The sequence below is a fragment of the Prionailurus bengalensis genome, chromosome F2 (genome assembly GCF_016509475.1).
Source record: "Prionailurus bengalensis isolate Pbe53 chromosome F2, Fcat_Pben_1.1_paternal_pri, whole genome shotgun sequence".
Classification (NCBI taxonomy): Eukaryota; Metazoa; Chordata; class Mammalia; order Carnivora; family Felidae; genus Prionailurus; species Prionailurus bengalensis.
This window is the reverse complement of record NC_057353.1, coordinates 73677798-73705622: the sequence shown is the minus strand read 5'-3', so window position 1 is coordinate 73705622 and position 27825 is coordinate 73677798. Positions and strand designations below refer to the sequence as shown.

The following is a 27825-nucleotide window of genomic DNA, read 5'->3' as shown; positions in this document are numbered from 1 at the left end:
TCCTCCCAAAAGCCTTCGGGGCGCCCTCCCACCCCCCTCCCAAGCCTGGCTGAGAGGCCCCTCCTGAACGTTCCTTCAGCTCAGCGCACTGCCCTCATCGCTGTGTTCCGTCACGCTGTTTTTTTACTCGTGAAGCGGATGCTAATCAAGCACTAACCATGTGCCAGGCACTGTCATGGGCACTAGGGAAGAAAGGGTGAGCCAAGAATTCTATTAACTCATTTAATATCCATGAGATCCTTATAAAATCGGTACTATTTATAATTTCCATTTCAGGATAAGAAACTGAGGTACCTGTCCAAGATCACATGGTTAATAATGATAAGAAACGGTTTGGTTATTTGTCCCCCTCACTAGATTGCTCTTTGAAGGCAGGGACTGTAACCTGTAGACCCCTGCACTCTGGGCACCTACTGCCTGATCTGTTTTAGACACACGAGACCTTTTTTTGTTGTTGCATAAATTAATAATAACAAATAAGGTCAACTGGGTTATGATTGCCACATGTATGCGAGGTTCATGTAAATTTTTTTAAGTCTCCATTTAAACAAATCTTATTTAATACTTGGCAATCAATCAGTCAGTCAATAGCTGGCAAAAACACTCTTTATATAACCATTCTCTACCTGTCATCACTAATCTAATCCACCTATCAGCACTCCGGTGATCAAAAGTCCCTCACTGCCTATGAGGAGTTAAAGCAGACGAAGTAGAAGCCCGGTCTGTCATTCACATTCCTCTATAATCTGGCCTCCACCTTATCTTTAGTAACCATATGTCCCAGACTCCTCAAGGAAATGACTTGAATATTCAGTCTATTAAATGACATGTCTGGAATTTCAGATCAGAAATCATGGTCAGCACGATTACCACCCATTACCCTCTGCAATGAGGCTATTTAAACCTTCACTTCAAGGGTCTTCACCTCAAACGTACCCCTTGCTTTCTCCTGCACTCCTCTGTCTTTTCTCTTCAGGCCCCTCACTTGCAACAAAGAGACTAATCTCACTTCTCCAGATGGCATACATCCTTCAAAGCTCAGCAATCTCATTTCCTCCGAGAATGCTTCCCAGAGACTGCCACCCCACAGCAAAACCTCTGCTTTAGAGGCAAAAACTTTACCACCTGTTTTACTTAACATTTTGCTTACTAATTTATGCATTTTGATTTAATATTTAGTATGCTTTGGCTTTATGTCAGGCAATGGATGGAAAGCTATGTAAGGCAGGTACCGTATCATATCTTAGGGCTTTTACCTGTCACAAATTATCCAGGATATCTGGCAGTCAATAGTATGTAATTGATTAACCTCTTCTAAATGGCTGAATGTTGAAATCGGATTTCATTAAAATGAGATATCTCATATACCATGAAATATATAAATCACTGTTAAGATCACCAAAGGTTTCTGTAATTAGCTACGTTTTAATTTTTTTAAAGATTTTTTAAAAATTTTTAAGTGATCTCTGTACCTAACATGGGACTCGACCTAGAACCCCAAGATCAAGAGTCACACGCTCTCCCAACTGAGCCAGCCAGGCACTCTGACTACGTTTTAAAGCAAATTTGGGAAATCAAACCCATGTAACATTTTTCTGTTCATATCCATTTAACCCTGGACTAAAGGTAACTTAGAAAACTCAGGACGGTGTCAAACAAAATCATTCAAATATAGTTGCTCTGAAAACTGCAATCTTCCACAATAAAGTTTAACGGTTATAAAAAATTTTAAAGCATTTAAGTAAAAAGAGAACAAACTCTGCCTGGAACATGCTTCCTTTACTTCTCAATTCTCTTCTGAAAACTGAATGGCCAACCCATTTATTCTTTGGATCTTAGTGCAGATTTTATTTCCTGAAGGCCTCTGTTCTCCAAGCCCACGTTAGGTATCATTCCGACCTGCTCCAGGAGCACGGCGTGCTTCATCATAACATTCTTTCACACAGCACTGTAATTGCCAATTTTTTCCTTGTCTGTGAGCTTGGCGAGAGCAGAAAACCTGGTCTGTGTTCACAGCTGTATTCTTAGCATTTCGTACAAATAATCCGGCACCAGCTCATAAATTTTTGTCAAGTATTACTTAAATATAGGAACTATCTAGACAAGAGGACGCCATCTGTCCATCATGCCAAATTTAGACTGATCTACGAAAAGGATCAGTGAAAATTAGACAAGCAAGCATGGGTCATTTTGAAGTAGAAAAAGAGAAATATAAAAATAGCAGTGTACAGGATGAGATTTAGGAGTAAAAGTAGAGAAATGAAATTAGGGAAACCTTAGGGAGGTCAGCAGGGGGGAAGGATGGGTCAGCAAAGAGAAGGATCAGTAGATGTAGATCAAATTACTTTTGGATCCTCAGGGAATATGTTGTCCACCAGGCGTTTGTAGCGAGGACGCAAAGCAGAACAGCAGCAACACACTCCTATTCAAAACAGAGTAAAAACACAAAGTATCGAGATTATTCATATTGTAAACGGACCTAGAAATTCAGGCTTCTGAATATTAATGAATTATTTAAAATAAAACCTTCAAACTGGCACTGATAATAAAAAAAAGGCATGTGAATTCAATTACCGATTAAGAAATAAAAAGTTAAATCTCCTCTCCCCTCCCCAAAGACACCACATCAAAATGAATATATTAATGAATCATTCCAAAGTTCCATTTCACATCATTTGGGGGCAAGTGTGCGCTTGTACACACACATACACAAAACTTACCAAATTCACCCTTTAAGCAAACATATAATCCATACCCCCATTACCCCTTTCTAATCTCATCTCCCACTACTCTCTGCATCGCACACCCCACTCTCCCACTGCCTGGCCCAATCCACCTACAGCACCTGTCACAGGGGTCTTGAAAGACGGTCTGCTCCTAGTGGCTGGCAAAAACACTCAGTATGTGTTATCTACACAAGGCATCATATGAGGAACTACATTAGTGAGGGGACAAAACCTCAAAGGGAAGTCCAGGAATTTCAAAAATGCTCCAAGCCTGCTCTATTATAGTTTCAGGCGTTGGTATCTTGGAAAGAGCAATGGATCGGGATCCAGAATATCTGGGTACATTCCAAGCCTTACACTTAAGTGCCTACATGGCCTTGGGTAAAGCATATTAGCTATCTGGAAAGAACCATGTAAGTGAGAGGGATCAGTTTTCTTGTCCTGAAAGCTAGTAACAGGAATGTTGGTCTGGAGGCACTATAAAATTATTCCCATGATTTATAAAACTAGGGTATGTGTGTCTCTGTTTATGTGTACATTTGTATGTATTTACAAACCAAAATATAGTATGAAAGACTGCTTGAGCTAGAAGTTAAAAGAAGTAGATATAAGCAGACTTTTACGACTATCTCATAGAGTAAGATTATGCAAGAGACAACTTCTCCAGATCTCACTTTGCTCATGAAGTATGTACCATTCATGCATGCAGTCATATACTAAATGTCAACGGAGCACCCAGCACTGGCCAAAACAAGTAAGACTGAGTACAGATTTGCAGCAGAGCAGAGTCAATAAAGCACTGATAAAAACAAGACTGACTTAAGCTCTGCACAGCATCTTTAGTGATCACAGAGTACTGTGCATACATTATGTAACACTTCCAGCAAATTAGTGAGGCATTATTACCACTACTTTACGGGAGTGGGATGTACAGCAGAACTGAACAAGTAACTTACTCAACAGCAGTGGCTAAGTGAGCATCCCATGTCTAACTCCGTAACCCCATGTTCTTCCCACAACACCACAGATACCCGTGGTCAAATCAGTCAACACCCAAATATTTTATTTGTACCTACCATCTGCCTAAGACCATACCAGATGCCACACATACAAGAAAGTGTAAAAGAGAAAAGATCCCTGCTCTTGAGTTTATAAACTTACTTAAAAAATAGTTTATTAATTTCACCAATATACACTTGGCACTATGTGCTGATAATGTAAAAATGCTATTGTTCAGAATGTTTTCTACTTCAACAGAAGAAAAAAAATTCTAAAGAGTCCGAATTTTTCAATTAACTAACACCAAAACACCTGAACTCTTTTTAGAATCCTAAAGCAAAAAACACTGGTCCTATTATTAGAGGAAAAGAAGTGGGGAGGGGAGGGAGGTAAGAGCCAAGTAAGCAAAAGTTCTACTTCTGCCCGCGACAATATAAAAATATTTCAGATAAATATTAACACACTGAAGAATTAAAATCAAATACGTATCGAGTGCTCATTATACAGAGCACCGAGCTACGGAATGCAATGACGAAAAACGCCTGTGACCTGGTAAGAAGATCAAGATGAGCGCTCTGCTAACACTTTCGCGAGGCCAAAAATAGCACACTCCAGCTGCTACGGTGGCAAGGAGACTGACAGCGGACTGAAAAGCAAGTCTTACTGCCTCAAGGTCCCCATCAAAATGGTATGTTACTTTCGATAAGAAAAGACTCAATACCATTAGGTTGCACTTACACTGACACTCTTGGATAGTACACATTGCTTTTACAGAGGCTTTAGAAAAAATGTGAACTTGGAATACACACAAAATCCAGTTCTTACTTTCAGGAAGCTCAGGTCCACTGCAAGAAACGGGAGTAAAAAGGAAAATGCCAAACAGGCCAGATGGTGTTAAAGGGAATGGGCTTTGCAGTCAGACAGGCCCAAGGTGACCTCAGGGTCTCTTCCTGTCTAGCTGGGTGGGCATGTTACTTTTTCTTACTATGCCTATGTTTCTTCATCAGTTTAATGGTGTAATAAATGCCTTCTTCATACTTACTGGTAAAATTAAAAAATGAAAGTTTTAATATATACCAAGCATTCAATAATATATATCAAGCATTCAATAAAAGGTAGCAATATTATATATATTCAAGCAATATAATTATATTCAAGCATATAATATATATGAACATATATATGAATATAATTATATTCAAGCAATATAATATATATCAAGCATTCAATAAAAGGTAGATATTATTAGTAACGCAGTAAGAGAAGTACTACAATGGGTAAGCAGAAGGTGCCTGAGGGCCCTAGAGATAATCTTAAAGACATTATGAAAACCTTTGCTTGTAAACCAATCGTTCAAAAATCACACCAAACGGGCGCCTGGGTGGCTCAGTGCATTAAGCGTCCAACTCTGGATTTTGGCTCAGGTCATGATCTCCCAGTTCGTGAGATCAAGCCCTGCTTGGGATTCTCTGCCTCTCTCGCTCTCTCTCTCTCTCTCAAAATAAATAAACTTTAAAAAAATCTTGGGGTGTCTGAGTGGCTCAGTTGGTTAAGCATCTGACTTTGGCTCAACTCATGATCTCTCAGTTTGTGAGTTCAAGCCCTGTGTCGGGCTTTGGGCTGACAGCTTGGAGCCTAGAGCCTGCTTCAGGTTCTCTGTCTCCCTCTCGCTCTGTCCCTCCCCTGCTCGCTCGCTCTCTCTCTCTCTCTCTCTCTCTAAAAAATAAAATAAACATTAAAAAAAATTGGGGTGGGGCGCCTGGGTGGCTCAGTCAGTTAAGCGTCGGACTTTGGCTCGGGTCATAGTCTCATGGTTCATGGGTTCCAGCCCTGCATCAGGCTCTGTGCTGACAACGTGGAGCCTGGAGCCTGTTCAGATTCTGTCTGTCTGTCTGTCCGTCTCTCTCTCTGCCCCTCCTCCACTAGTGCTCTGTCTCTGTCTCTCAAAAATTGTTAAAAAAATTTTTTTTAATTAAAAAAAATCTCAACAAATTCTGCATATGGTTCACAATAAGCTTTCATAACAGTATCAGTACCAGTTCGGGGGGGGGGGGGGCGGAGGCAGTAAAATGTCATTTTCTGAACATGACGTGTGCAGCGTTATACAAAGTATTTTACAACATCCCTCACTTACTCCTACACCCACTTGCTGAAGTGGTTACCATCTCCCTTGGATAAATGAGGATACAGGCTCAGGGAGGCCATCTGTCCAATAGCACCCTGCTGGTAAGGAATGCAGCGGAGCCGAGATTCCAGCCCAGATCTGATGGCTTCAAAGGGTAACAGCCACACTACAATCAAGTACTAGACAGTTTCCAAACCAAACCACGACCGTGACTGCAGGAATGAGTGTGACGAACAGACCAGGAATGCACAGCCATGCAGGGAAAGAAAGGATCACAGTGAGTTTCTCCAGAAGACCCAAAATGATCCAAAAACAATTTCTTGACTACTTACTTACTATTAATGAAAAACTACCAACTACAGAGACAACATATGAAACCAGGCTTCAAACTTTCAATGTACTCATATTTCTATAGAACATGTTGAAGAGAATATAACGTCAAAATGACTGTGGCGACAGTAATCACAAAAGAAGTAACATGAACTACTTTAAGGAAGAGAACACTGTACTTGTAAACATGACAAGAAGCAAAGTAAACTGAAATCATTGACCTACTCAGCCACAGAAACGGGGTTGACTCCCTTGCCGAAGTCAATTCGTAGGGCTTTTCGAATTCAGCTGCAGGTACCTGAACGTAGTTTTTCATGTCGTAAGAGACTACTTTCTAGTCGATCTTTGTGCTTCTGGATCCTTACACCACTGTTCAGGACGTGCCTAGTTCACGTCACTTGCAATTAATTAGCAGAGGGCACTAATGCACTGTGACTTATCTTACTGGCTGCTGACATCAAGTGTAAAGCTATCAAGAACTTGATAATATCCATATCAAATTCTGCTGCCAAGACCAAAGAGTTTAAACAAGATACTACAAAAGAACGTGTGGCTAGTTCAATGAAAGCAGGTTTTGAGAGTTTAAGAAGTAAAAAAATAAAGCTACTTACACGCTTTTTTCCCTTAAAGCGTTCCTTCAGTCTCTCTCCATCCTCGCTTCTAATCCCTTCCAATAAACTCGTCTGAACCCCAGACCACCCTATTTTTAACCCCTTCCCAACGTTCTCTTTCCAAAGGACTAAGCGTATCACAGAATGCCTCAAGCAGTTGGCAAATCTGAGCAGTCAACAGGATTCTCCCTTTATATTTAATTCCAGTACAAAAGGAGAACGGAGTCCACTATTCTCCTGGAGCAGAAGGAATTCAGAACTTTACTTATGATACGCTAGTACAAACAGCACGTCTCAAGTGAGAGAATTATGGGAAAATGGAACATGGGTGCAGCTGGAAACAGAAAAACTGACCCCAAAGAAGTGCCAAGCTGAATGAGTATACAGGCAGGCTCATGGGGCTCCACGATTAATGGGCTGAGTACTAGCTCTCAGGGTTAGGGGTACTATAATAATACACATAAGCAGTGCCTGCAACATAGAAGCCACGTAAAAACATGTAACGTATTTTTTAGCAAATTCTGCATACTCCTAAATTAACCATTTCTTCTTTAAAGGCACCCCAAGATAATTTCTCCTCCTTAACTCCCTACTAACATCATTCTCATGCGGACTCACCAATGTCCCCTGGCCCTCATCTCAGGCAGGAGTGAGGTGCATTGACCTCTGGCAGCCTCCTTCTTCTGTGTTAGAATTTGATGGTGAGGTGTTAGAATTAATTTCCAACCCATCCTTACCCACAGAGGCATTCAGGGAAGGACCTGAGTAGCTAGTTGAACAGAAAACCTCACAGCTGAACTAAAAATAGGTCGAATCAGGCACACGAGCACACAAAGGTGCTGGGAGAATTCTGCTTAATGGGACAGTATTCCAAGAGGCTGGCCCACCAGTGAGTACTTTGTGACAACATTTGCTTGCTATGTGGGTGTGAGTTTGGGGGTGGGGGGTGCGAAGGAGTTCTGAATAATTAATAAAGACTCCTTTTCTTTTTTTAAGAGAGAAAGCAAGTATGATCAGGGGACAGGGGCAGAGGGAGAGACAGAATCTCAAGCAGGCTCTACGCTCAGCGCAGAGCCCAATGCAGGGCTCAATTCCACGACCTTGGGATCATGACCTGAGCCGAAATCAAGAGTCTGACGCTCCAGTGACTGAGCTACCCAGGTGCCCCAAGACTCCTTTTAAAATAAGCTACTTATTTCAATAAACTATATTATCCAATGATAAGTTAAATCTAACTAGAAATATTAATGTCTCCATTATTAAACCATTAATGTCTCTATTATTGAACACCAACACAGCACTGGGTACCTGGGATAAATCTATCCTCTAAAACAAAAGGAAGTTACTACTAACACTGACACTGGAGTTGAAGAATGCTTAGACCCTATTATGAGAACCAACTGTATGACTTCAAATTAGTTTTCTTTTATGATCTACAGAAGCAGAATAGTATCTGCATCTTCTACACAGCAATTACATTATCCCAATTCTTACAAGTAATACACTGGGAATTCAATGCCATATTTAAGGCTTACTAAATTGCATACTTTTAAATGGGAACAGCTATGATTACAGGATTTTGATTCTTTATGCCTTCAATGTATATTTCTACAACTGCAGTAATTTACATATTTATCTACATGTCGGCCTTTACCACCAGAACAAGAGTCCTTCCAACAGAAAGTCCATACATCTTACTCATTGTTGTGCATGTCTGGCATATAGCAGATATTTATTTTATTATTATTTTTTTTTTAACGTTTTTATTTATTTTTCAGACAGGGAGAGACAGAGCATGAACAGGGGAGGGTCAGAGAGAGGGAGACACAGAATCCGAAGCAGGCCCCAGGCTCCGAGCTGTCAGCACAGAGCCCGATGCGGGGCTCGAACTCACGGACCGTGAGATCGTGACCTGAGCCGAAGCTGGACGCTCAACCGACTGAGCCACCCAGGCGCCCCAGCAGATATTTATTAAAACATTCCTTCACTAAATGAATAAGGACCCAGAGTTCACGGATAGATAAAACAAATTTAGTATCTGCTCACATATGTGCTGCAAGAATCAAAATTATCATCAAGAAAGTATACTGTCCACCACAAAACGCTCCAACACACAGAGGCCAATGTCAACTGAATCATTTTAAACACTTCATGCATTATTTTTAGTCCTACAGGAGGCCATCCATAATCAAGGTGAAAAGGGACAGACTGTTTTTCTATTAGAAGATTCTAAAAATCTCTCACTTCAGTAACCGTAGCTCTATGTATCCAGAATCCTTTAAGGGTCAGCAGCATCACATAAAATTTTCTCCAAGGTTAAAATTAAAACTCAAGTTATGTATTCAGTTAGTGTCAGAACAAGATGTTTGCTTCGTACAATTAAAAGGACTCAATATTACAGTCCCACTCATACATACCAGTCCCAAGAAAAAAACTTGATATAGAAATATACATATGCACATACATGTACATGCTATATATAAAGCCTACAACATGGATGTTATTATGCCTGTACTTCAACGTGTACACAGCCACTGTGTGAAGAACTACATGGGATGAAAAATGTAACTATCGGGGCACCTGAATGGCTCAGTCGGTTGAGCTTCCGACTTTGGCTCAGGTCATGATCTCACGGTCTGTGAGTTCGAGCCCCGCATCGGGCTCTGTGCTGACAGCTCAGAGCCTGGAGCCTGCTTTGGATTCTACGTCTCCCTCTCTCTCTGTCCCTCCCCCATTCATGCTGTCTCTCTCTGCCTCAAAAATAAATCAACATTAAAAAAAAAGAAAAAAGAAAAATGTAACTATCTACTTAAGAAGACAAAGGCAAGATTCGGACAACATTAAAGGATAAGGACAAGGGATCTCCAGTGTGTTAAGGGTCACCCACAGAGGTTCAGAAAGCACTAGGAGCTCACATGAAGAGGCTTTATGCAGGACACGGACTTCAGCCGAGAGCTGCCACGCAGAACCAATGCACTCACTTATAAGGATAAACTGGGGACAGTGAAGGACAATTACAGTCCGATGGAACAATGCAAGAGTTCACTACGGAGCATGACACATGGGAAAACCAAAATGCATCTTCTAATGGCCCACAGCTTTTAGAAAGGAAGGAATGTGGGAGGCGGCACAAAGGAAGCATCAGAAGGGTTTGGTGACTAATTAGATACGGGGTCAAAGAAACGGGAACAAAATAGTCTTATCGTCAGGAAAGTGTTCCTTTTAAGAGGATTTTAATCCATTAGAGGAATATTTTATTACACAACTCTTTCCACTTGTAATTCTATACCTTCTCTCCTTTCATTCTCCATTTCACTACCTGTCCTTTATCCCCAGGCACAGAACCCTCGTGGAAAAGAGGACAACAAAGGCAATACTGGGACTAATGGCCCCATTAGACTCTCTCTCTCTCCATTACATTGCAATACTTGGTCTACAACAAGCGTCACACAGACACATCTCTGACATACTTTCAAAACTACATGGAGACACCCACTGTCCACAGGAAAAAACAGCTTTTCTCTGAGTCAAATGACCAGTCTACACTTAACATGTTTCCCCCCAGTGTCACAATTTCTAAAGAAAAAAATATGTATTAAACATTCTCCTACTTAGTCAATTTGTGGACTTATACTTACATTTAACTTTACAGTATAGTACACTATCATACTTAATTCGAAACGTATTCCTCAGCAGTTACCCAAAACAGAAGCAATAAAATATAGAATAATCCTGGCTTTTAGAAAATGCAATCCCGGGGCGCCTGGGTGGCGCAGTCGGTTGGGCGTCCGACTTCAGCCAGGTCACGATCTCGCGGTCTGTGGGTTCGAGCCCCGCGTCAGGCTCTGGGCTGATGGCTCAGAGCCTGGAGCCTGTTTCTGATTCTGTGTCTCCCTCTCTCTCTGCCCCTCCCCCGTTCATGCTCTGTCTCTCTCTGTCCCAAAAATGAATAAACGTTGAAAAAAAAAAAAATTTTTAAAAAATAAAAAAAAGAAAATGCAATCCCCCAAGATTCCATTTGAAAACCTCCTGGAATTAACACACAGAAAAAAAATTACCACAAATATTAAAATCAGAAAATGCAATTGTCTCTTCATTTCACCGGACGTTGGCTTCCACAACAATAAGGATCCAGCGGATGACACTGAAACCAGAGCTGCCGCCAGGTAAGAAAAGCACTCACACCTGTCTCCACCACAGTCAGGACGTAGCACGTGGTCCATCCCTACTTCTAAGACCACATCCCTGGACCCTGCACACCACAGGCCTTCCTCAAACGTGCGCAGGTGGCAGTCTTGGAAGGGGAGCACAGCACTCCTGTGTCCCGACATCCAGAGGTAAGTAATGAGATGAGGCAGAATTGAAAACTGAAATGGTATGGGATTCCCTTATTTGATATATAAAATATTAGGGCACCTGGGGTGGCTCAGTAGATTGAGTGACTGACACTTGATTTCGGCTCAGGTCATGATCCCAGAGTCGTGGGACAGAGCCCCACCATCAGTCTCCACACTGAACGTGAAGCCTGCTTAAGATTTTCTCTCCCTCTCCCTCTCTCTCCCTCTCTCGGGGTGCCTGGGTGACTCAGTCGGTTGCTTAACCCTCTGACTCTTGACTTTGGCTCAGGTCATAATCTCATGGTTGGTGAGATTGAGCCCTGCATTGGCCTCTGTGCTGACAATGCAGAGCCTGCTTGGGATTCTCTCTCTCTCCCTCTCCCCCGCTCCTGCTCAGGAGCACTCACTCTCTCTCAAAATTAATTTAAAAAAAAAAATTAATTAAAAAAAAGATTCTCAGGGCGCCTGGGTGGCTCAGTCGGTTGAGCGTCCGACTTCAGCTCAGGTCACGATCTCACGGTTCGGGAGTTTGAGCCCCGCGTCAGGCTCTGGGCTGATGGCTCAGAGCCTGGAGCCTGCTTCCGATTCTGTGTCTCCCTCTCTCTCTGCCCCTCCCCCATTCATGCTCTGTCTCTCTCTGTCTCAAAAATAAACATTAAAAAAAAAATTTTTTTAAAATACAAAATAAGGGAAAAGTAGCAACAATCCAGCCAAGGAAGATAAAGATAAAAGAAAAAAGAAACAGAAAACTAGTAAAAAAAAAAAAAAAAAAAAAAATTGAGTATACCTAGCTTTAATTTTTCTAGTATATGATAATTAATTACAACCTTAATATCTCAATTGTCAGTTGCAATAATTTTTGTATAAAGCTCATTAACTGATAAATTTCCTGGACATTTATAATTAAATGTTTTATAAAATGCCTACCACGGTCAACGTTCTAATAAGCTAAGCATTGTGAGACGTGTTAATTCACAAAATTGGCTAACATCAAGAATTTTAAATAAATGCGAGATTATAAGGAATTAATGTTACAGAAACAAGAATTCTTTTACTAAAAACGAAAGACAGATGCACACAAAATCCTAAGGACGGCAACAGACTGAATTCACCTTCAGTCTCTGGGGAGGATTACGTATATCGTCATGCTGCCTTTTCCACCATACGCATAACACTATCACACCAGAAAACAACTACCACTGTCCTCAACTCCCCTAACAAAGTCAACACTCACAAGTCGTCTACTGTGTCAGTGTGTTTATTCTCTTCATAAGCTCACCTCACAAGAAATCCTAGGCGAGCAAACTAGGTTCCCACAGTACAATCAATGCTTTTCTTAGGGTGCTTTACAAGCCAGCTGAAGAAAAACCTCCTGGAGCACTGTTTTTAACTGAATACTCTCTGACCCCACCCAGGACTTCTGAGTCAATCTCTAAGGATGAGATACCAGAATTCCTATTTTTTTTAATGTTTATTTATTAAGAGAGAGAGAGCATGCGCACAGGGGGAGGGGCAGAGAGGGAGATTCTCAAAGGGCACACACACGCGCTCTCTCTCAAAATAAACACTAAAAGAAAAGAAAGAGAATGTCTTATTTTACTGGGGAGTCGGACGAAGGAACTAGGCACACCCGAAACATAACCCCAAACCGCATTCTTAGCACCACTTACACAGTGAGCGCTCCACATCGTATTTGTTGAGTGAATGAACAAATGTACTCTTGAGGGTCTCTCTCCAGACTGCATTCTGCAAGCCACTCTTCCTGCTTCTATGTGATATTTGGTATCACACAGAAGTGTATTTGGGTCGGAAACCTGTTTCCACATGGCCACATGGGGTCACCAACAAGCTGGAGTCAGGATGCCCTCCCCGAAGAAGGCTCAGTATGCCTGCTCTGCCCACCTGGGATTGCCCCTTGGACACACCGTGAAAAAGTCCAGATTCGGAGGGCAAGTGACAAACAAGCCTGACGACAGACAAAAGTCAAGTCACATCCTCTGACCCAGCTTTACTAGTAACAGAGCTAATATATTGACTTGCATTAGACTGAGTTTTAGATTTCTCTCAGTTGGTTCCCAACTCAGAGGGGGGCAAAGGTGCCATTGCAACCCTCTTAAAATCACAACAAATACATATGCCTCAGAAATGTATCTGATTGGGAAAAGCCTGTATACTCGATCCCATGTATTCTTTTAGCAAGCTTATAATGAGGCCTACCACGCCCCAGGTACCAGGCTGAATGCAGGGCACACAAACCCAGGCCACAGTCTCTGGCCTTCAGCAGCTCATGCTCTAGTCGTCAAAGACCATCACAGAGAGAACTGTTACTTTGTGTAATGACTGCTATGGCACACCAGGGTGCTATGGGAGGACAGCGGTGCAACATCTAATCTTCCCGCAAGAAGTAACGACTGAGTCTTGAAGAAACACTAGGAATTAGTCAGAGGGGAGGATTATCATTCCAGGTGGACGGAGCCGCACATGTGAAGAAAGCTCTGAGGTTTAAACAAGAGTGTGGTTTTAATTTGCAAACACACAAAGTTCCGCAACCTCAGAGAGAAGGCTAGACAAACCTATGAAGCCAACTTGGAAACCAACTGAACATAGAAGGTAAGAAGGAGGAGCCAAAATAACAAGGAGATAGGACAGTTTGGACACACGACTGGATGGTGGTGTCACTGACCAACAAGGAACAGAGGAAGATACATCCTGGGGTGGGAAGAGGGTATCAAAAAGGAGAGAAAGAATTTTATTTTGCACACGAGTCCAACTCTTGATTTCAGCTCAGATCATGCTCTCACAGTATGTGGGTTCAAGCCCCACGTTGGGCTCTGTGGGATTCTCTCTCTCTCCCTCTTTCTGCCTCTCCCCAGCTCACAGTGCTGTCTCTTTGAAAATAAATAAATAACCTGGGATGCCTGGGTGGCTCAGTTGGTTAAGCGGCCGACTTCGGCTCTGGTCATGATCTCACAGTTCGTGGGTCTGAGTCCCACATTGGGCTCTGTGCTGACAGAGCCAACTTCAATAATGAGTGACAAAATAGAGTGAAAGGGGCGCCTGGGTGGCTCAGTCAGTTGAGCGTCTGACTTCCGCTCAGGTCATGATCTCTCAGTCTGTGAGTGTGAGTCCCACCTTGGGCTCTGTGCTGACAGCTCAGAGCCTGGAGCCTGCTTCGGATTCTGTGTCTCCCTCTCTCTCTATGTGCCCCTCCCCCGCTCACGCTCTCTCTTTCAAAATTAAATAGACATTAAATTTTTTTTTTTTAAATAACAAATAAACTTAAAAACATGCAATAGCAAAGCAGCTAGCTGGGAGTCACCAAAGGAAAACAGGAGGGAGTTTGGGAGAACGCTGGTAAGGCAAACGTGTAAGGGATGATCAGCAGAGGAGGAAGTGACAGAGAAGACAACGAAGTAACGGAAAGAAAACTATGAAAGAACAGTGTTAGAAAAACAAAGAAGTTTTCCAAATCTTGTACCTTCTACAAAAGTACCAATGACGTAAATAAAGGACACAAGAACTTCAAACAACACTCTATAAGATCATTTTTAAAAACAAAAAAAATCTCAGATTTAATGGTAATGTGAATTAAAATTTCATGATAGATTAAACATTTTGACCAAACACAAATGACACCAGTGGCGAGTACGAATATCCAGACTACAAATCACTGTCCAGGAGACTGGACACTTGAGGTAGGAGAGAGACTGATCACATGGTTCACGGTTGTAAACTTACTAAAATAGGAAGATTGTACTGTTTAGTAAGATTGTAATCTTACTAAAAAAAACAGATAATATAAAATATCTCTCATAAACATCTAGTTAATACTTCAACAGTTTCAATTCATTTTCAGTAACATACAAATCTTTTACCTAAAATGTAGAAATGGATTATGTTCTGACATTTCGAGTAAATAACGAAGGATAAAATAATTGACTAGAGGGGCGCCTGGGTGGCTCAGTCGGTTAAGCGTCCCACTTTGGCTCAGGTCATGATCTCACGGCTCCCGAGTTCGAGGCCTGCGTCAGGCTCTGTGCTGACAGCTCGTTCAGAGTCTGTGTCTCCCTCTCTCTGCCTCTCCCCCACTGGTGCACTTGCTCTCTGTCTCTGTCTCTCTCTCTCAAAAATAAACATTAAAAAAATTTAAAAAATAAAAATAAAAATTGACTAGAATGAGACAACTGCAAAACAGAAGTTCTACTAAAATAATGATCAGAAGGAAATTTACCATGTCTGCAGAATCCCTGCCCTTCATTTAGCACTTGGTGTTGAACATATGATAAAAGCAGGCCGTTCTTCTAATAAGGTCAAGAATTAGGCACTCATCCTATTCTAACAAGAGATACAGTTTAACAGAAGGGCCACATTTGAGGAGTTCTTCCAGGACAGACATTCAAAGAATATTTTAACTATTTCAAATGACTAGCCAACCAACCAAAGTAGGTTTATGAAGTATCTTCTGCTTGCAAGGTGCCAGAAATGCAAGAAGCGTGTATTCAAGTTCTTAATCTAGAAAGGTAAAATTCAAAAGACTCTAGTTGTCGCACTATTTTTCATCATCAAAGACAATTTTAAGACTGTGGTTACAGAACTACTGTCAGAATGTTCAGGAAATGATGATGAACAGGAAGTTCTAAAAGGCTGGGAACTGACAAGGCTTTCACAGCTTTGTAATTTCACATCCGTATCTGTTCCCGCACTTACTTCCATGTATTGGCAGTAGTTTGGTTTCCGAAGACTGGGGGTTATATCTTACTCATCTACCTAACAGTGCTCACTTTTTTTTTTTTTTATTGAAATAACGAACACATGAAAATTCAATTTCCGATAGAGATCAAAAAGTACAGATCAATAAATAACAACCACTAACACATACAGAATAATTTAACTGAAGATTTGTGAGTTCTTTTTGTTTTTAAGTTTTTATTTATTTTGAGAGAGCATGCTTGCAGGAGCAGGTAGAGACAGAGAGAGACAGGGAGAGAGAGACTCTCAAGCCGGCTCCTGCTGTGAGCTCAGAGCCTCAAGTGGGGTTCAATCTCACAAAGCATGAGATCTTGACCTGAGCTGAAACCAGGAGTCAGACACGTAACCAACTGAGCCACCCAGGCACCCCTGTGAGTTCTTAATAAACCTATTCTGGCTCCTAAGACTATGTCTCACCAAAAGCCATTTTATTTTGTATATGAGCGTATGTAAGATCCACCTTATGACAAAGTAACATCATACGGATTTTGATGCCCATATTTGCTTCTGTGTCTAAAGCCTTACAGGCCCCAAGTAACTGTCTAAGGTAAGAATAGTAAAGTTTAAATGTAATTTTTAGTATGTGGCATCATGTGTATGGCATGATACTTCATTTTGCATAACTCTGGCACAATAAAGCTTTAGGGTTTTGATTCCATGATCATACAAAAAAATAAGGTACAAACACATTTTTCCTTTCTTAAATTTCATCGCTGTCAATGTGACTGTCTTTCAAATGTGGTACCATAACATTAAAAAAAACTGTATCGCAGTCTGTTGATCTTAATGATATATACATATATATGTACATACATATATGTATATATGTATATATGTATATATCAACAGGCTTATAAGGAAGTTAAGTAAACTTGAAATCACAGAAGGGATAAATAATAACCTTTTAAAATCAATATAATAGGTGTGCCTGGGTGGCTCAGTCAGTTAAGCGTCTGACTCTTGGTTTCAGCTCAGGTCATGATCTCAACGTTTGTTAAGTTTGAGCCCCGCGTCGGGCTGTATGCTGACAGCCTGGGGCCTGCTTTAGATTCTGTGTCTCCCTCTCTCTCTGCCCTTCCTCCACTCGTGCTCTGTCTCTCTCTCTCTAAATTAAACATTAAAAAAATTTTTTTAATAAATAAAATCAACATAATACATTCTGAGACTCTGTGACTAAAACACTATAATCTGTGATCAACAAACTAAGCCTCTGAAACAGCCATCAGAACTGGGGGTGCCTGGCTGGCTCAGTCAGTGGGGCATGTGACTCTTCATCTCCAGGTCGTGAACTCAAGCCCCATGTAGGGTGTAGAGATCGGCCCCACGGTGAGTGTACAGGTTACTTAAACATAAAACCTTAAAATAAACAAGAGCTAATATTTTTGTTTGAGAGAGCACAGGTGCATGAATAAGCGTGGCGGGGGGCAGTACAGGGAGAGGGAGGGAGAGAATCTTAAGCAGCCTCCATGCCCACCACAGGGCACAACACGGGGTTCAATCTCAGGACATCTCAGCATCATGAGATCACGACCTGAGCCGAAATCAGGAGTTGGACGCTTAACCGACTGAGACGCCCAGGTGCTCCGAAAAAGAACTAATATTGATCTAATGTTCCATTCTGTACATTTCTTGATTTTCTTTTTTTTTTCTTTTTTTTTTTTTTTAATTTTTTTTTTCAACATTTATTTATTTTTGAGACAGAGAGAGACAGAGCATGAACGGGGGAGGGGCAGAGAGAGAGGGAGACACAGAATCGGAAACAGGCTCCAGGCTCCAGGCTCCGAGCCATCAGCCCAGAGCCTGACGCGGGGCTCGAACTCACGGACCGCGAGATCGTGACCTGAGCTGAAGTCGGACGCTTAACCGACTGCGCCACCCAGGCGTCCCCATTTCTTGATTTTCAAAGTATGCATAATTTTGAAGCCATGCTGCCTAGCAACATGACCCTGGTAATGTTCACGGTATACACTGCTGTTCTCTGTTCTGTGCCTTATTAGCAAAGTCTGCAGAAGGAGAGAAGATCTGGAGGTTTTGTTTGTTTTAAAATTTCTTCTACCACACAAAACAAATGACTTGTTCTTGAGAATTTTTCCATTGGGATATTTGTAAAAGTATATCTGTATCATTTTTGTTTTTGTGTTTTCTATTTAATGAACTTTGAAATCAAAATTTCTTCATAAGCATTTCTATAGAATTCTCTGGATGCTTGTCATCACATTTTAGTCAGAAATGGGCACAATGCATTACCTTCCTGCAACAGCCAGTAAGGTATTTTACTGTTAACTGAAGAGAGTTTTGCCCTAGTTCACAGATTCTGCAAAAAATAAACTACAAAAATAAACTGGTTTGACCAACTGTGGACGGACTGTGGCACTGCATATTTGAAGTTACTACATGCAATTCATAAATCTTAACAAAAACCTTTTAGTTAAAAAAAATGCTTAGCGCACAATATCAAACAGTAAACGTTAAAATATCAGGTATTACTCAAACACTGAAAGGACATCATGTAAAAATGATGACATCACGGGATGCCCACAAAGAACAGAACGCAGGATAGAAGTAGGCAAAATTACTGATAATTCCCTAAGAGCTTCCACGCAGGATAATATACCAGCTGCTGTCGAACTAAAGGTCAGTCTAAGTAATGTAACGATTCTCTACTAAATGCACATGACGTTCTTGCCCAAATGCAAACAAACATTAATGACTACCAATTACTTGAAAGGTACTATAAAAGGTACTGCAGAAGGTACAGAAAAGACCAGCAATGGAAAATACTACTTAACAAGAACTCACACATTTGAAAGGGTAGAAGAAAGAGCTACACATAAACAGTATTAACAAAATATAAGCGAAATAAGAAATTAAATTCCAACTAGAAAAGCCTCAGATTGCTTCTTAGAGGATGAGAACAGTGAGCTCAGCCAAGCATGAACTTTGTAAAATAAGTAGAATAGGCAATTCCGTAGAGATCAGAAGAAGAAAAGATTTTTGTGAGCTGAAACGATTAGGAAAAAGCTATTCATTGCGAAAGAGCTGAACTATGAGCCAGCCTTTGAACAGGAAGAAAATAAACAGAGGTAACAGGTATTCCAGAAAGGCTGAGGAAAACAAAGGCTGTCCTAGAGTAGCGAAATCACTAACCTTCCTGATTCAGCTGTAGAGCCTAGGAGAAAAAAACCAGTAAGATAAACTAGCAGCAGCTGTACAAATGCACATATTAATACACTCTCTCCTTGAAACTTTAGATCTTGGACACACGGACAAGAAGTTTCACTTTGTACACAGTAGGAACGATCCAAAACGTGTCGACAGGGAAACGGCATTATGAAACTAATGTAATTATGAGTGCAGTCTGTTGGCTGTGCCAAAAGATTTAAAAAATCACTTGGATAGGGCGCCTGGGTGGCTCAGTCAGTTAAACATCTGACTTCGGCTCAGGTCACGATCTCACCGCTCGTGAGTTCCAGACCCATGTCAGAGCCTGGAGCCTGCTTCGGATTCTGTCTCCTTCTCTCTCTGCCCCTTCCCCCTACTTGAGCTTCTGTCTCTCTTTCTCTCCCCAAAATAAACAAACATCAAAAAAAAATTTTTTTTTAACTCACTCAGTGAAAAACTGTAAGATAATTACCTTCATAGCTATGAGGGAAAATGCAGAATCAAAGACAAAGTAAGGTATGGAGATCTTTCTATTAAAACATGATTTAAGGGGCACCTGGGTACCTCAGGCAGTTAAGTGTCTGGTTTTGGTTCAAGTCATGATCTCAGGATTTGTGAGTTCGAGTCCAAACTGGACTCTCTGCTGTTCAGCAAGGAGCCTGCTTCAGATCCTCTGTCCCGTCTCTCTCTGCCCCGCCACCCCCACCCCCCGCCCTGCCCCTGCCCCACTCACTCATGTGCATGCTCTCTCTCTAAATTGAACATTAGAAAAAACCCATATAATTTAAGACAACTGTACCTAAAAGCATTTAATGTACAAAACTCAGCATAAAGAGTAAAGTTTTAAAAATATAATCAGAAGGTGCCTGGGTGGCTCAGTTGGTTAAGCGTCCAACTCTTGGTTTTGGCTCAGGTTATGATCTCACGGTTCATGAGTTTGAGCCCTACGTCAGAGTGCAGAACCTGCTTGCAATTCTCTCTCTCAAAATAAATAAACTTAAAAAAAAAAAGTAATAGAATCAGATTTTCAGATTTCTATTAAAATAGCTTTAGTTTAATTAGATGTAAATTAATATCATTTCTGACTATACAAAATTATTGGTGGCAGGATCTGGAAATTATTCCCATGGTGTAAAAAGCTAATAATCATACTTCAGTAATACTGGTCCTTAGTTCTCATGAGAAACAATCTACTAAACATTTTTTATATGTTTACTTACTCTTGAAAAAGAGAAAGTGTGTGAGCACACACACAGAAGGGGCAGAGAGGGGACAGAGGATTCGAGGCGAGCTCTGTGCTGACAGCTTCAGCACTGACAACGGCGGGCCTCACGCGGGGCTCGAACACACGAACGGCGAGATCATGACCTGAGCTGAAGTCGGACGCTCAACTGAATGAGCCACCCAGGCACCCTTAAACATTCTTCTTTATGACCTATGAAGGGCTATGTGAATAAGCAACTCTTAGCACGATACAGCAATTACGGTAAAGCAGTCAACAGGAACTTACAACACAAGCTAAATGTTCAAAGTGAACATAAAAATGTTCACTGTGCTGCAGATTTTAGATTTTTAATTACTCAAAGAAAAGAAAGAACTACTAAATCTACAAAGGACAATTTCAGAGTCTATTTCATTCATCTACACTCGCTACTCTTCCCACTTCCTTGTAAGTCAAAGGACACGGATTTCTAAGGAAAGCTGAAGAAAAGGCTGGGTCAGAGGACGCAGTGCTTCCCACACTGCACTCTGGCGAAGAAGGTCGGTTAGCTGACCTAGTTAGCTGATGTCGGTTGCCATTTTTTCCTCATTTTCATGCTTTAGTATTCTCCTTCTAGATTAACTTGCCATGCAGGTAACAAGAAAGTCTACTGAAGTTTTTGGTTCAAACCCAGATTCACAGAAACAGCCTTTATTCCTCCTCAGAAGTTGTCTGTGACATTTTCAGTTTGTAAAAGTGGGGAAAAAAAAAGAAAAACTGACATTTTCCATATGCCTTTGAAAAGGCTGTGAAATTACAAGGCAAAATGAACACAAAGAACATATGAAATATTTCACTGTACGTCAGAAATATTGAGAATATACTGGAAAAGATGGTTAATATAGTATCCACAATTAGACAATTTATAAGACAGTTTAATCAGAATACACCAAAAAAATCCAAATCACTCATTTATAAAACAGACATGATTAATTTCATAGCCTATTTTAGCTATACACGCATATTTATTTAAAGATTTTCAAAATGAAGTCAGTTGAACTTTGCCAAAATAAGGATCTCTCTAATTTGTTTATGCTTCATTGCCAGGTTGGTCTTAGACACAGTCTCCACCTTTTCAGCCTTACTTTCCAAATAAGTAACATCTTTCACAATAAAAACTGTGAATACTCATAGCTCTCAAATCAAGCCCCAAACTTTTTCCTTCCCATTCATTTGTTTATGCCATTCTATCTATACAGAATAATCCATCTTAAAAAATTATAGGCATTCAGTAGTCAATATGCATTCCAATTACCAGACTCCTGGAAGTGAAATCTACTACAGGTTATAAATGAGGAGGTTCAATAATTTCAAACATAACTCATCACACCGAGTTGATAAAGAAAGCATGAGACAAATGAAACTTTAAAAGGAATTTGCAACATGGGCACCTGGGTAGCTCAGTCAGTTTGGCTCAAGTCATGATCCCCAGGATTGGGGTCAAGCCCTGAGTGGGGCTCCAAACTGAGCTTGAGACTCTCACTCTCTCTCTCTCTCTGCCCCTCTCCCCTGTTTACACTCTATTTCTCTCAAAAAAAAAAAAAAAAAAAAAAAAAAAGAAAAGAAAGAAAAAGAAAAAGAAATTAAAAAAATAAGAATTTGCAACAAACAGTTAAAACAGACAGTCAAAAAATGAACCATAACTCTCTACCTGGAAAACCAAGGCAATGGGTTAGCAGTCAGGACAGTGGACAGTTCCGAGTTATCAGGCTGAAGTACATTAATTTGTGGTAACAAAGTTGTCCATTTACTAGTCAGGAATACTTAATTTTTTTTTTTCAACGTTTATTTTTGGGAAAGAGAGAGACAGAGCATGAACGGGGAGGGGCAGAGAGAGAGGGAGACACAGAATCGGAAACAGGCTCCAGGCTCTGAGCCATCAGCCCAGAGCCCGACGCAGGGCTCCAACTCACGGATCTCGAGATCGTGACCTGGCTGAAGTCGGATGCTTAACCGACTGCGCCACCCAGGCGCCCCAAGTCAGGAATACTTAAAAGATTAGAGAAAGAAATTAAAAGTAAAGCTAACTTTTTAAAGCAATGAACAAATGCTGTGGGAACAACTGTGTTCCCCCCAAAAAAGATACGTTGAAGTCCTAACCCGATGCCTAGGAATGTAATCTTATTTGGAAACAGGTTTTGCACAGCTAATCAAGTTAAAATGAAGTCCTACCGGATTAAGGCATGCTCTTCATCAATTTCCAGTATCCTTATAAAGAGAGAAAGACATGGAGACTGACAGGGAAGAAGGCGATGGGAAGACAGGAAGGGATTAGTTATGCTGCCACAAACCAGGAACTCGGGCCTGCCAACAAGCAGCAGAGCTAGACAAAGCAAGGAAAGATTCTTCTTCGGAGCCTCGGGAAGCAGGGCCTCGCCCACACCCTGATTTCAAACTTCTAACTTCCAGCACAGTGAGCATGTTCTGTTGTCTTAAACCATCCCGTTGGTGGTACCTTGTTCCAGCGGCCTTGGGAAACTATCACAAGTAAAATTTCATATGGCATGTACACCCATGAGTTCTCTACTTAGCAGCGATGTGCCCTTTCTGAAATCGATTCCAATGCCAAAATGACCTGAAGTCAGCCCCCAGAGTTTGTAATTCATTCCTTGATATTTCAGTTATTCAAACTCATTCTTTCCCAATCCCAGCAGAAGCATACAAAATAACAGATATGAAAAGAAAGAATTTTTGCTCAATTCCACCAATCTTCTTCTGGAGCCAAATATACTTAAGTTTAAGTAAATGACTGTTTGGTCTGGGTAAAAGAAAAAGTGACTATGCCACCAGCTTACATCAAAGTTTATTAGATAAGCATGGTTTTAAAAATGGAAACTTACAACTAAAAAAAATTTTCACTTTCATGTCTCAAACATACCTATTATAGGTTCAAATGTATCGCCCCCTAAATTCTGGTGTTGAAGTCTAACTCCCAGTGCCTCAAAATTTGACTTTATTAAGAGACAGAGTCCTGCAGAGGTAATTAGGTTAGAATAAAGTCATCAGAGCAGCCCTAATCTGACAAGTCTCTGTAAAAGACTGGTATCTGTAAAAGAGGTGAAATTCAGAGACAGACACACATAAAGAACTCCACGTGAACACGAAGGGGGGCATCTACCAGTCAGCGAGAGGGGCCTGGAACACACACTGCCCTCACAGCACTGGGAAAGACCCTGCCAACACCCTGATTCCAGACTTCGGACCTCCGGAACTGTGAACCAATACAGTGTTTATGCCACTCAGTCTGTGCTCCTCTGTTACAGCAGCCCCAGGCAAACTAACACAACACCCACTGCTAAATGCAAGGTCCGTGAGACACAAATTCTGGTTTCAAGGATATAGTGCAAAGAGTAGAAAACCTGAAGACCTGGGGCGCCTGGGTGGCGCAGTCGGTTGGGCGTCCGACTTCAGCCAGGTCACGATCTCGCGGTCCATGAGTTCGAGCCCCGCGTCGGGCTCTGGGCTGATGGCTCAGAGCCTGGAGCCTGTTTCCGATTCTGGGTCTCCCTCTCTCTCTGCCCCTCCCTCGTTCATGCTCTGTCTCTCTCTGTCCCAAAAATAAAAAAAAAAAATAAACGTTGAAAAAAGAAAAAAAAAAAAAAAAAAAAAGAAAACCTGAAGACCTAACCAAATGACTATGGGGCCTAATCTACCCCAGGATCCCTGCTCTTATTCCTTATCTGCCAGTCTGATTCTTTCAAAATGCATTTAACAAATATGTGAATATCTACTATATTCCTGATTTTATCTTCCTTAATGTTCACAAGAACCCTATTATGAATCATCAACATTTACAGGTTACAAATAGGGGATCACAAAAGTAAGAGTCCAGGGCGCCTAGGTGGCTCAGTGAATTAAGCGTCCGACTTCGGCTCAGGTCATGATCTCATGGTTTGTGGGTTTGAGCCCCATGTTGGGATCTGTGATGACAGCTCAGAGCCTGGAGCCTGCTTCGGATTCTGTGTCTCCCCTCTCTCTCTGCCCCTCCCCTGCTTGTGCTCAGTCTCTCTTGGTCTTTCAAAAATAAACAGAAAGAAAGAAAAAAGAGAAAGAGAGCAAGCAAGAAAGGAAGATTAATCCAAGGTCACACAGCTAGAACTGCTGGATCCATTTAAGAGCCTGTGCTCTTAACAGTTTATGCACCGCACTGTCTTCCTGAAATGGCTTAAAAAAAGAAAAAAAAACTGAACCGTTTAGTTCAGAGACTGAAGTAACACAGTCAAAATATTATGCAGCTGCCAAGACTATACTATTGTTACCATGGTACAAAAACCAAGTCAGATGGCAGAGAATGGAGAAGTGACACCCAGCCTGAGAATGTGTCGTATTACAAAACATTCCACTTCTAGAAATTCTCTTCTTTTCCTACTTATACGTTATTCTGAGCTCTAAAATGTCCCTAAGAAGCAGCTCTTTCTGCTCATGGGTCCTTTTCCCCGTGCTATAATAAAAACAAACAAACAAACAAAAAAAGGAAATAAAATGCCCCTAAGAATATAAGAATATGTAGGGGGAAAGAAGGAGATGCTTTTGTTACACTTTTAGAGCGCCTCCACAAAAAGTCACTGCTAAATTTCCAGCACACCAGAGACTAAGCAAGAGCTGCATGGAGGACTCGACTACTGAGAAAAGGCGGGGAGAACCCCAGGACTTCACAAACAGCCAAACGATGACCACTGCCCGGGATTCCTTAAAAGGCTTTCCTATTCACTGTGCACTTGAGTTTCCGCTTGTAACAACAGCGCGCTCTGGCACAAGTGTCCCCAAATCAATAAGGAAAATAATGGAAACGATGCCGTGCAACCTTTCCCCAAATCCTAGCAGCAAACCCGTACTTTAAGCAATATCCGGTTTTGAAGCCAGAGCCCCCACTACTTTGTAACGATAACATGGGAATCCTTTGCTTTAGAGACAGAGCAGGCAGAGAAGAAAGTACAGTGATTTCTCCCCTCGGTAACTATGACTATATTGTGATTATGGTAATCTGATACTGGATGATTTCAGAGGTTTAAACTTAAAGGTATACTATGCAAGTTTAAAAACGCACAGATAAAAATACCTTCTTTACAATGAGGAGATTAAAAAGAACTGGAATTTCAGACCTTTCATTTTAGCAAGTCTCCTAGTATTTATCAAAATGTGAGTCCTACTGAAACAAAATCTGGAGGGGAAAAAAAGTGGGGCATCTGGAAATTCATGTTTATAATCACTGCTCAGGTAATTCCCAGGGTTTTTGGTTTATATAAAGATCCAGTCTTTCTATACACTGCAAACAGGTCAACTTTACGGGATGCAAATTATATCTCAATAAAGGTGTTTTTAAAAATCAATTACTTCCCTCATTAGACCTATTGTGATCTTAACATGTCATCTGTAACACTAAGGTCATGGTTTAAAACCCTACTGCTACCCTACTATACAAAATGAAAACACGGATAACGAAAAGTGATAGGAGTGATGGTTTATGAACTTTTTAAAGTAAGCTCTTTTCCAAAAAGCACCAACAAATACCATTTCTACTTTTAAAAACTAAGGCACTATAGTCTAGAAAAATAAACCCTTCAATCAAAACATAATAATTTGTCACTCTTAAGAGCAAAAAGAATCTACCAGAGACAATGACTGAAATTTTTTTCAGTTTAACTAGGTTGATATGCATTATTTTTAATTAAAACCCTCTGAATATTTCACAAGGAGGATATAAGTTATATCAAGCAAAATTCAAATCAGCTTTAAAATCCCACAACTACTTAAATTTTAACAAATTCCTATTTCCCCATTAGTCATAGAGTAACAAAAGTGTTAAATCTGCTGGGGATGTTTGTAACTTCCACAATTACAAATACATCTAATATACCAACAGCCCTGAGTCTTATAAATTTCACAACACCCACAGCATCTATGCCATATGTTAAAGATTTTCATCTGAATTGAGATGTTTACATTTTCTGATTAAACAGTAAAGGAAAAGACGGGTAGCGCCGTTAATTATGTACCTAAACAGAATGCATACTGTAAGTTATTTTTTATCCCAAGTTTAAAGAGAGCAAAATAGGGGCGCCTGGGTGGCGCAGTCGGTTAAGCATCCGACTTCAGCCAGGTCACGATCTCGCGGTCCGTGAGTTCGAGCCCCGCGTCAGGCTCTGGGCTGATGGCTCCGAGCCTGGAGCCTGTTTCCGATTCTGTGTCTCCCTCTCTCTTTGCCCCTCGCCCGTTCATGCTCTGTCTCTCTCTGTCCCAAAAATAAATAAACGTTGAAAAAAAAAATTTAAAAAAAAAAAAATAAAGAGAGCAAAATATACCACAGACTTGTTGATAAGCCTTGCTAATAAGCAAAAAGCTGAATAAAAAAATATTAAGCTCCTAACTTAAACCTCCAAGTTTCAGTGTTTGATATAGTCTCCCCAAACTTCTAACTAAAGCAGAGACTCCAAACATTTTGTATTCACTCCAATCATGAGATTTTAGTAACACAAAGTCAAAAGCCTAAGACTTCTTTTAATTTATCACACACACATTATCATCACAGTCAGTACATACAATTGATTTTTAGTTAATCAAACTGCTAAGAGGGCAATCTAATCTTTTCTCATATTTTTTTAGTGAATCATAAAGTAAAATCTGATGCCCCCGTAAGACTTCCAAGGCTTACTAAATTTTCGATTTCAAAAGTAAGACATTATGGGCGCCTGGGTGGCTCAGTGGGGTTGAGCATCAGACTCAGGCTCTGCATCGGGCTCCCTGCTGTCAGCACAGTGCCAGCTTTGGCTCCTCTGTCCCCCTCTCTCTCTGCTCCTCCCCGACTTGCACGTGCGCTCTCAAAAATAAACATCAAAAAAATTTTTTTAACCAATTTTTTAAAACTTTTTTTAATGCTTATTTATTTTTGAGAGAGAGAGTGTGTGTGCGCACAGGGGAGGGGCAGAGAGAGAGGAAGACAGAATCTGAAGCAGGCTGCAGGCTCTGAGCTGTCAGCAGAGCCTGATGCAGGGCTCGAATCCACAAACTGCAAGATCATGACCTGAGCTAAAGCTGGAGGCTTAACCGACTGAGCCACCCAGGCACCCCCCCCCAAAAAAAAATTTTTTTAAAAACATTATTACTAATGCATGGAAGAAAAAATACCAGCAACTTTCTGTGATGTTGTTATACACCAAGAACCTGTAAATCTGTATATATTTGTACTAGTCACTTTATTACTGCAACTGTTGAAATGTATTTATATTTTTTATATATTTACAAAATACATAAATTATATTTATATATTTTTTATATTTAATTATACTTATACTGGAGAATTTTAAAGAATCAATGGAAAATTATCTTTCATGGAAATACTCAACTTGTTTAGCAAGGCTGAAATACAATGCAATTTTAGGTTAAAAAAAATTAAGGATGGTGGAATCAACTGCCATTCCAACAAAAGCTCAGCAGCCAAACCACATTTAATTATATTCATCCCTTCCTAGTCCTCAGAACCACTGGATACAGAGCTTTTAAAATTGTTCAGCCCTTTAAAACTGTA

At 40.8% G+C, this 27825-nt stretch overlaps 1 protein-coding gene across 4 annotated transcripts in view; it reads right to left on the bottom strand.

Annotated features, from left to right (window-relative positions):
* The window catches only part of EFR3A (EFR3 homolog A), a 107049-nt gene that overhangs the window by 66016 nt on the left and 13208 nt on the right, over positions 1 to 27825 (bottom strand). For 3 of the 4 annotated variants that reach the window (XM_043601777.1, XM_043601780.1, XM_043601778.1), the window contains exon 2: positions 2346 to 2422. In XM_043601777.1, the coding sequence (XP_043457712.1) occupies positions 2346 to 2422 (77 nt within the window). Of the gene's footprint in view, positions 1 to 2275; positions 2423 to 27825 lie in introns of those variants that run through there. The other variant, XM_043601779.1, reaches the window with a different exon arrangement.